A 10082-nucleotide genomic window follows, 5' to 3' on the forward strand; every position below is an offset into this window, starting at 1 on the left:
AGGTGTGCGTCGGGCACACGCTGGGCACAGGGCAGGCCGGAGAAAGGAGGTGTGTGTCGGGCACACGCTGGGCACAGGGCGGGCCGGAGAAAGGAGGTGTGTGTCGGGCACACGCTGGGCACAGGGCAGGCCGGAGAAAGGAGGTGTGCGTCGGGCACACGCTGGGCACAGGGCAGGCCGCAGAAAGGAGGTGTGTGTCGGGCACACGCTGGGCACAGGGCGGGCTGGGCACATGACACCCTGCTACAACCCGCAGTGGGGACTTCACCCCCATTTGATTTAAGAAGCTGGGACAAAAGTCATGCCAAAGGGAGCTCAAATTCCGACTCAGAAGCACCGGTGTCCGCTGGCCCCTTACCCAGCCCCTCTGAGGCGGGCGCAGGGGCTGGGCGCCGGACACCCTCGTTCCTGTTTTGTACAAAGAAACAATGGAACCGGAAGAGCCGCTCTCTGGGCAGCGCCAGGGGATCACAGCAGAACAATGACCGTGAATGTGAAGGGGGGGTCGGAGGTGACCCCGAATGTTTCCTTGAGTGCGCGGCACAAGCAGGAAAGGGTAAAACTGGAATTCTTCAACCCAAGAAATGGCTGAACGCGGCAGCAGAGGCAGCTGGTTCCAGGCCCCAGCGCAGCAGCTGCCCCGCGAGGAATTGTTTTTCGCTACAGAAATGATTAACCGAGTACGTTGGAGAACAAGGCTGACGAAGCGGCTGGAGTGGTGCCAGGAGCCTCGGCAAGGGCTGAAACAACCAGTCCCTTTTAAAACAGCACCGGGGGAAATGGTTTTTAACCAGCATGGCTGGGGGGTTGAAATGGGATTGAAAAGTTGGTCCCTGCCTGGTGGGCATAGCTGGTGCTGCCCCCCACCTGAGCACCCCAGTGCCTGCATCCTCTGCTGTGCCCGCCTGGCCGTGGCTGGCGCTGCTCCCATTGTCCAAACCCCGTTCGGTGCCCCCGTGCCGGCGCTGCCCCCCATTGTCCAAACCCCGTTTGGTGCCCCCGTGCCGGCAGGGTGCTCAGGCGCTCAGGTCGATGGTGACGTGCCGGTAGATCTGTGTGTCGCCCTTGAAGCTGGCGGCGAAGACGAAGTCCCGCTGGCGCACGGCCAGGTGAGCAAAAGCGCGGGGCGCCTGGGTGTTCAGCTCCTGGAGGGGGAGGAAGAGGCCGGCGCGGGTGTCGTAGCGATACACCTGGCTGTAGGCGTAGTCATTCCCCAGCACGGCGTAGCGGTGGTTCCCGATGGCCAGAGGCTGGAAAACCATGGAGCCGCGCGATGGCACGTGCTGGACGTCCCGGAACATGGAGCCCTCCCAGCGCATCACCTGAGGGTAGAGAGGCTGGTGGGTAGCGGCAGACTGGAGGCAGAGAGGATCATGGGGAGCAGAGCAGGCTGGGAGCAGCTGAGTGCGAGCAGAGCATGATGGGAGCACAGTGAAAAACAGGGCACAATAGCTGCACTGGGAGTGAACAACGGGTCCTGAGCAAGCTGGGAGCCAGGGCTGTATGCTGGGTGCTGGGCAGACTGGAAACAGGAGGCGCACACCAGGAACACACTGGGTTGGCTGGGTGCACAGCAGGCACATGCCAGGCACACACCAGGCATAGGTCGGGCGCACCGTGCGCACACGCTGGGCAGGCCGGGTGCACCGTGGGCACACGCTGGGCAGGCCGGGCGCACCGTGGGCACATGCTGGGCAGGCCGGGCACCAACCTTGGAGTCGCCAATGAAGCGGGTGAGGCAGATGCAGACCTCGCTGCGCAGGCGGAAGTGCTTGACAGCGTAGACGTCGTCCATGTCGGGGATGTCCGTGTGGCGCAGGAAGGCGCGGTCGGCCCGGCTCCACTGGTAGACCACGGGGCGCTGGGAGCTGCTGGCCAGAATAAGGCTGGGCCGCCCGGCCAGCTCCAGGAACTCCACGTGGGTGTCCCGGTGCCAGGGGTGCAGGGCCTGGTGGGCGTAGAAGCCGCGCCCGCCCCAGCGGAACAGCGTGGTGGCTCCCGCCTTGGAGCTGTCAGCCACGGCCAGGAACCAGTCGCCGTCCACCCGGAAGGTGGCCAGTGCGTTGGGCTTGCGGATGCGCTGGGGGCCCAGCTCCTGCAGCCGCACGAACTGCCCCGAGGCCTCCTCCCGGCGCCACACGTGGGAGCCCCCGGCCAGCTGGGCCAGCACCACCAGCAGCCGCCCCTCCACCACCAGCGGCTTGCAGGCCACGGGCGACGAACCTGAGGGGCAGAGGGACTGTCCAGCGCAGGCAGCGACTGGGGGGCTGCCCAAGTGCTCAGCGGTTAGGATGAATGGCGGGCCAGCCTGGGGGAGGGAGAAGGGTTCAGGGGAGGGGTTGGGGGGCTGCCCCTAGAGTGGGGAGGTGGGTTGCAAGGACAAGGTCACAGGGGTGTCATGGGGGGGTGGGGAACAGGGGGGGATCAGTGGTCTCTGGGGGCATGGGGGGCAGGGCACAGGGGTGCTGCTGGGGGTGGGTACCTGAGGGGGATCAGTGGTCTCTGGGGGCATGGGGGGCAGGGCACAGGGGTGCTGCTGGGGGCGGGTACCTGAGGGGGATCAGTGGTCTCTGGGGTCATGGGGGGCAGGGCACAGGGGTGCCATGGGGGTGGGTACCTGAGGGGGATCAGTGGTCTCTGGGGGCATGGGGGGCAGGGCACAGGGGTGCTGCTGGGGGTGGGTACCTGAGGGGGGTCAGTGGTCTCTGGGGTCATGGGGGGCAGGGCACAGGGGTGCTGCTGGGGGCGGGTACCTGAGGGGGGTCAGTGCTCTCTGGGGAGATGGGGGGCAGGGGTGCTTCACAGAACCCCCGGGGTGGGGCAGGGGGGCGGGCGCTGCGGCGTCACCATGGCAACGCAGGGCCAGGCGTGCTCACCGTTGATGGCGGCGTAGGTCCGGAAGGCCCCGTCCAGGTGGTCCCACTCCAGCAAGCTGCAGCGGCCGGCGAAGGGCTGCGCGATGGCCACGTGCTGCTCCCCCCGGTACCAGAATGGCTCCACCGAGAGCGCCCGGAAGGGCAGCGACTGGAACAGCACCAGCGCTGGGGGGCACACGGGGTCAGCCCAGCTGTGCCCTCCCTCCAGCGCCCCACACCAGCCTTGAGACAACACAGCCCAGCACCCCGCAGACCTGCACTGCAGCCAGCAGGCCCCTCCCCGCCTGGGTCCCGGGAGAGAAACCAGGAGCCCTGGGCCCAGTCACTTGCAATAACCTGCCCCCCTCCCACTGCCTGGCCACTCCAACCACTTGACCTCCCAGCCCTGCCAGGTGCTCTGAGGCCGCTCACGCAACCAGCCCTGGGGGCTGCGGACGGAGCACTCTGAGTCCTGCTGGGAAAGGGGCAGAGATGCAGCCACCTCTGGGTGGGGGCGGCTGGAGAACACCGCACCTAATGCTGCTGGGCGCGAGTGGCCGGCGGCCCCCTACCGGTGGTGATGCAGTCGAAGTCCTGCGGGTGCAGCTGGCTGAGCCGGGTGCCGTTGTGCTCTGCGGGGCCCTGGCACGTGCCCAGCTCCATGCTGGAGTTGGTGCCAGCCAGCCACTCCACAAGCCACTTGACCCGGCAGTCGCAGTGGAAAGGGTTCCCCCGCAGGTCCCTGGGGGAGAGTCGCCCGCCAGGGCCAGGTGGGGCCGGGCAGAGCCAGACGGCGCCACCCTCCTCTGCCCCTCCTCCACTGCTGCCCCCCACCCCTCACTTCTTCCCCTTCCACTTTTCAACCCACCTCCAGCCCCACTCCCTGCCCCCTCCCCCGCTGCCACCCCCTCGCTCCACCGCCCCACCCCTCCCCGGCTTCCACCCCATTTCTCCACTGCCCCATCCCCCTGCTCCCACCCCCATCTCACCACTGCCCCACCCCTCCCCCACTCCCACCCCATCTCTCCACTGCTCCATCCCCCTGCTCCCACCCCCCCATCTCACCGTTGCCCCACCCCTCCCCCGCTCCCACCCCATCTCTCCACTGCCCCATCCCCCTGCTCCCACCCCCATCTCACCACTGCCCCACCCCTCCCCCACTCCCACCCCATCTCACCACTGCCCCACCCTTCTCCCGCTCCTGCCCCCCAGTCCCACCACCGCCCCACTCACACATGGGTGAGGGCGTCCAGGCCCCGGAAGAGGTGGCGTGGCAGCGTCTCCAGGTGGTTGTGTGCTAGGCTCCTGTTGGGGGAGAGATCAGAGAGGGGGATGGGCCCCCAACCATGGGGCCTTTCCCCTCGGGGGGGGTGCCTGCTGCCATCCGGCCCCACAGGCTGGGCTGGTGGCAGTGGGGGAGGAGTAGGGGGAGGGTTCCCTTGGGGGTTGTCCCCTGGGGGGGCTCAGGAGTGGTAGGGTGAGGGGTCCACTTCAGGGGTCCCATCAGGACAAAGTTGGCATCCCTAGGGAGGTGTCAGAGCCAAGGGTTTGTCACCTCTGGTGCCATCGCATTGGGGTACTGGGCTGGAGGGATTCTGTCCTTGTTGGGGGGCCCCAGAATCTGTATGGGGTGCCAGGGAGGTGACAGTGGTCTCTCAGAGGTGGGGGGCCGGAGGGGCGTTGCCAGGGTCTGCCAATGCCAGTGGGTTGAGGGGTCGCTGCTTGTGCTGGAGGGTGTTGCTGGGTCCTGTTGGTGCTGGGAGTCAAGGGGAAGACGGGAGGGCGGGTCTGTCGATGCTGACGGTGAAGCGCTGGGGAGGTTGTCGGAGTATGTCAGTGGTGGGGCTGGGGGGTCACAAGGGCCTGTGGGGGTTGGGGGGGTGACTGGGGCCTGTGGGGGCTGGGGGGTGACGGGAGTCTGTGGGAGCTGGGGGGGGTGACCGGGGCCTGTGGGAGCTGGTAGGCTGGGAGCAATGGGTTGCTGGAGCCTGTCAATGCTGAAAAGCTGGTGGGGTAGGGTACAGGAATCTCTAGGGCCTTTCGATGCTGGGGGGCCCTGGTGGTGGCAGGTTGCTGGGGTCATGGGGGAGGTTGGCAGGGACCGGTCAATGCTGGGGGGCTCGTCGATGCTGGGGGGTTGTGGAGGGGGTTACTGGGGGCCAGTTGGTGCTGGGGGGCCATGCAGGGGGTTACTGGGGGCCAGTTGGTGCTGGGGGGTCATGCAGGGGGTTACTGGGGGGGGCGGTCAATGCTGAGGTCATGGGGGGTCGCCAGGAGCCCGTCGGTGCTGGGGGTATGGGGGGGTTACTGGGGGGCCGAGTGCCATGTGCAGGGGTCACTCACAGATGCACGAGCCCCTTGAGGCCCCGCAGTGCGTTCTTGGAAATGGAGCCGACCTTGTTGTTCTCGATGAACCTGAAAAGGGCGGACAGGGGCCCTGTCAGTGGGTCACCCCCACTTCCTGCCTCCTGCGACCCCCCCGCTCCTCTCCCCCATGTGCCTCCGCCCATGTGACCCTCACTCCCACCCCCACTTTGCCTCCCAGGCCCCTCTTCCACTCCTCCTCTGCCCCTCCCACCAGCTGACTCCCCCTCATGTCCTCCAGCCCTCGTGCACTCACAGATACTCCAGGTGCAGAAGCCCCAGGAAGGCGTCGTCCCGGATCAGCCCCAGGGTGCTGGCTGTGAACAAGCTGGGGAGAGTGGGGAGAGGGAGCTGGAAGGCAGCCAGCCTGGCGAGGGGGGAAGCTACACCCCAGAGGGGCACCCCTCGGGCTCCTCTCCCCAGGATGGGTTGGAATGACTGTCTCTGATTGCTGCACTGACTCTTCTGTGAGAAACTGGGCCTCTGTCGCCTAATAAGCTTCCTGTTCTACCTGCTGAGTGAGAGTCACTCCTGCCTGTGGATGGGGTGCAGTGCATGGGGACCCCTGAACCCCATCACACATGCCCATTTACATACTCACCTGCCCATATGCACAGGCTGCCACACCCACTGGCACACTCACCTCCCTGAACACTGTGGCCAGCTCACACCTATTTGTGTGCTGTCACTCCCCCTACACATGCAGCCCCCCCTTGTACACCAGTGAGGCTGGTGGGGCGGGGGTTGGTCTCCTTACAGCAGCTGTAGCGATGGTGTCTGCAGGAAACTTCCCTCTCGCAGCTCAGGAAATCCCGATCGCACCAGGGACCTGGGGGAGGAGATGGGGCGTGAGGGGGCCAGGAGACAGAACCAGCACCAGCACTGGCACTGCCTGGCACCTAGCACAGTCCCACAGGCAGCTCTGCAGCCAGGGGAGGAACCGAGTCCAGATCCAGCACCGACTTCCCATGGAACCAGCATCCCAGGGAGCCCAGAGCTACTCCACACCAGTCCCACCAGCAAAGCCAAAGCAGAACCCGCCAGCCCAGAGCCAGAACCAGCCCAGGCCTCCTGCCAAGGCCCAAGGTCACCAGCAACATTGCAAGAGGCACCTGGGCACAGCGTTCACTCTCACTGGTCCTATCTGGGGCTGGCTAAAGTTTGTTATATGCACCTATACATGTGGGAATGTGCACCATCGCCAATAGACACACACTGCCAGCTGCAAGTGCTCTGCAAACCAGCTGGGCAGCAGCTGAACCTCTGCTGGGCGGTCGTCCAAGTGCTCCTCTTACAGGGACTGCTGCCTGGAGGTCTGAGCGGAGGCCATCACAGGGGGCGCGATGTAGGTCAGCAAATCGTGGCTGACAAGCGGACTCCTTCCGAGCCATGGCTGGACGCCAGCTGGGTACCAGGCTCAGCTGCTCTCGAAGGCTGAGCAGGCGGCTCCGTGACTCGTACGCTGCATTGGTGAGTTTCCCTGGGGCCCAGGACGGGGAAGTGTGAGGTGGGGTGAGGCCCTCAGCCGGGTCGGAACACAGCTGGTCCCCGGCCGGCTCCAGGCAGCTGACAATTCCCGAGGGGTCAGAGAAGAGTTGGGAGGGGCCAGGAGGAGACAAGCCAGGCGGTCCTGCAGAGGTCGCTCAGTACAGGGCAGAGTGACCCTGAGCTAGACAGCCCCTTGTAACCGGCCTGGCAGATCCAACACAGCCCAGGCTGGAGACCGAAGGGACAAGGGGAAGTTGCTAATGGCGAGAGCCACAGGTGCAGTGAGCCCAGGTTCCCCGGGTCTCCCTCATGGGCAACGTCTAAGCCAGGCCTGCATGGTGCAGCAATGCACTGCTCTGGGCTGACTGGGGCTGAGCTCTGGCTCAGGCCTCCGATGAGATGCTCACGGTCCTTCCTGCCAGAATCAGGAGACCCGGCACTGAGCCCGCACCACCATCCCAGCAGGACTGGTCCCAGCACCAGGGCCAGCGCCTCTTCCAGGGGATACTGTGAGCCAGGCCACCAGCCCAGACGCACTGAGACCAGCCCCTACCCAAAGCCCTCCCTGGGGCAGAGAGGTAGTGAACGGCCCAGGCCCAGCCCTAGGGCCATACCCTGAACCGCAGGACACAGCAAAGCAGAACCAGAACCAGAAGCAGAAGCAGCCTCAGCGGCAGACCAGGGTCACCGGGAGAACCAGCACAACCCCCAGAGACATGGGGCCAGTGCCAGAGTCAACACCAGAACCCGCCTCAGCCAGGCCTGGGGTCACAGACACCCCATCCAAGCAAAGCGCAGCTGGACCAGGGCAGGGCAGGGCAGGGGCTCTTACAGAGAGGTGATGTCGGGGGGCAGTCCTCGGGGGACCCCCTCTGTCCTGTCGCACAGCGCGTTGTCCTGTGTGCAGCTGCAGCTGAAGGGACATTTCCGCCTGGGGGCCCGGCGCTGCTCACTCCCCCCAGCTGCCAGAAGCAGCAGCAGCAGCAGGGGGGCACAGACCCCCCAGCTCCCCCCTTTGCCCACAGCAGCCCATGGTGCACCCCAGCCCATCGTCTGGCCAGGGCATGGGAGGTGGGCTTGTCCCACTGCACACTGGGTTCCTTCTACCTGTCTCTGAGCTCCTGAGGCTTTGTATTTACGTACCCCCTCTGTTCCTCTGCCAAGCCCCTATGTATCCCCTACATACCCCCTCTGTTCCTCTGCCAAGCCCCTATGTATCCCCTACATACCCCCTCTGTTCCTCTGCCAAGCCCCTATGTACCCCCTACATACCCCATCTGTTCCTCTGCCTAATGTACCCTCTACATACCCCCATCTGTCTGTCTGTCCGTCCTATGTAGGGGAGTGGAGTCTAAAGGGCTGTGGGGGCGCGGGGAGCTGGGAGTCAGGACTCCAGGGTTATCTCCCAACTCTGCCTTCCCCCTCCCAGGCTGGTTCCCCCCTATATCGCCCCGTCTGTCCCCAGCCTGCCCCCTATGTCCCTCTGCATAACCTGTATCTGTCCCTGCACCTCCGTCTCTGCCCCTGTACCTCTCCCCGTCTCGCCCCCTGGCTAGCGATCTACCCTCCCTCCGGCTCTGCCTGCAGCCCCGGCTCTGTCCCGCCGCGATCTCGCTCACTCCGCCTGCAGCTTCTCCGCTCCGCCGTCCCGCGGGGCGTGTGCTGCCCTCCCGCCCCTCGTGAGTGGCAGCGCAGCCAGCCAACGGCCAGCCGGAGCCGGGCCCCGGGGCGGGGCGCCTGTTGACCTGGGCGGGGCCGCAAGTGCAGAAAAGTTGGGAACTTTCAGCACAGGGGCGGGGTTCCCGGATTCCTGGGTCCCGGCCCTGCTCTGGGCGGGGCGCCTGGCAGCTAGGACGCTTGGGTTCCACCGCCGGGCGGGGTCTAGTGGTCGGGGCGCTGGGAGCCAGCACTTGGGGGTCTGTGGGCGGTGGAATCTCGCGCGGGGGCCGGGACTCCTGGGTTCTTTCCCGGCCTGGGGAGGGCTCGGCAGCTGCCTGGCCCGTCCCTCCTTTGGGCCAAAACATGAGTCAGGAAAACAAACCCTGCGCTGGAGTGAGGTCGGGGGGTCACCCTGGGGTCACGGAGGAAGGGGAACTAGCTGATGGGGCAACATGGGCAGTGGGACCCCACAAAGACACCCCCACCCAGCTCCAGGCACAGGTCTGCCCACCACCCTGCTCCCCGTGTCTCAGAGCAGGCTGGGGTGTCAGTAGCGGGCAGAGTGAAAGGCCCTGGCTGGGCTGGGGTTGCAGGACCCCGACCCACGCCTGCGGTTAACCTTTTGCTGGCCATGCTGCAGTTAGCATCCCGAGTGAACTGCATTCCCGCTCTCTGCCCCCTGTGAGAGTGGGAGGAAGTGCAGGAGGAGGCTCCCTGAGGGCCTCTGGAGCTACCCCAAAGGCAGGGGACCTCCCCTAGTGTAGACAGCGCCTGTGTCTGTGCCCACAGACAGCAGAGCTTCTGGCTAGCGATCCTGCCAGCTCTGGGCAGGGGAGGGGCTGTGTGTCTTTCCCACCACGAGCAGAGTTGGGGCTGATTGGTGGAGTTGGGAGGGGCATTGGGAGCCAGGACTCCTGGGTTCTATCCCTGGCCCTGAGGGAGGAATGGAGTCTAAAAAGTGTGGGGAGCTGGGAGTTAGGAGTCCAGGGTTATTCCCCAACTCTGCCCCCCACTCCCAGGCTGGTTCCTGATCTTGCTGGCATCACAGCTGCGCCCCCTCACCCAGAAATGCCTGGTCAGATGCTTAGCACCAGGGGTGGGTTGTGGGGGACGACAATGGGCCCAGCTGTCTGGCTGCCTGCCAGTCCCTGGGAGTGGGATCCCAGCCCGGAGCTGGCATTTCCCTCACACAGGGGCCTTTGTCCTGCAACAGGGCGGGGGGACCTCTGGAGATTGGGTGGTGGAAACCCCCCCTGCAGGGAGTTCACAGGGGCATGGAGGGGTGAAAGGAAAGGAGGCTGAAACTGAGCTGGGGCTTGGAGGTGTGAGGGGTGTTGCGGGGCTGGCCCTTCCTGAATGGTAACCCACAGCTGAGGAGGGCTGGAGTGAGTCTGGAACAGTGTGTGAGGATGCACGTTTGTGTGTCCTTGCTGCCTCCTGCTGGAAGGGACAAGTCCTACGGGGGGCACCCTGCACAGGCTGAACCTCTCTAATCTGGCACTCTTGCCTGGCAACATCTGTAGCCCAGCATGACTTTAGTTAGCTGGATGGTCACTTATTATGGGTGTGGCCAAATTTTTGGCAGTCCAACAGAGTTTGCTTAGAGGCACCAGTCCCAGCTGTCAGTGTTCTGTGCTGTTATTTAGCTCTAATTTACCCCTGAATGTCATCTCAGAGCCCAGTGAGCTGTGGACAGGTTGTTTTTGCTGCTAGACA

The 10082-nt window shown here is 65.1% G+C and overlaps 1 protein-coding gene across 2 annotated transcripts; it reads right to left on the bottom strand.

Annotated features, from left to right (window-relative positions):
• Window positions 1-299: 299 nt before the first annotated feature.
• LOC142003949 (leucine-rich glioma-inactivated protein 1-like) lies at window positions 300-8632 on the bottom strand. 2 transcript variants are annotated; one of them, XM_074981342.1, is made up of 9 exons: window positions 7540-8630; window positions 5977-6048; window positions 5476-5547; window positions 5199-5270; window positions 4089-4160; window positions 3428-3597; window positions 2877-3041; window positions 1712-2223; window positions 300-1322 (listed from the first exon to the last, which is right to left on the bottom strand). In XM_074981342.1, exons 1-9 carry the CDS (start codon window positions 7755-7757, stop codon window positions 1017-1019), a joined length of 1659 nt encoding a protein of 552 aa, XP_074837443.1. In that variant the 5' UTR covers window positions 7758-8630; the 3' UTR covers window positions 300-1016. The 2 variants fall into 2 exon arrangements, with proteins under 2 accessions (XP_074837443.1, XP_074837444.1); XM_074981343.1 differs by lacking the exon at window positions 5476-5547 and having other exon boundaries at window positions 7540-8632.
• Window positions 8633-10082: the final 1450 nt, after the last annotated feature.

The sequence above is a fragment of the Carettochelys insculpta genome, chromosome 30 (assembly GCF_033958435.1).
Source record: "Carettochelys insculpta isolate YL-2023 chromosome 30, ASM3395843v1, whole genome shotgun sequence".
Classification (NCBI taxonomy): Eukaryota; Metazoa; Chordata; order Testudines; family Carettochelyidae; genus Carettochelys; species Carettochelys insculpta.

Coding starts and splice junctions, on each gene's coding strand:
- LOC142003949 (XM_074981342.1), bottom strand. CDS start 7,757: ATGGGCTGGGGTGCACCATGGGCTGCTGTGGGCAAAGGGGGGAGCTGG. Junction 5,548..5,976: donor ACACCATCGCTACAGCTGCT/GTAAGGAGACCA, acceptor CACTCTCCCCAG/CTTGTTCACAGCCAGCACCC. Junction 3,598..4,088: donor CTGGACGCCCTCACCCATGT/GTGAGTGGGGCG, acceptor ACTCTCCCCCAG/GGACCTGCGGGGGAACCCTT.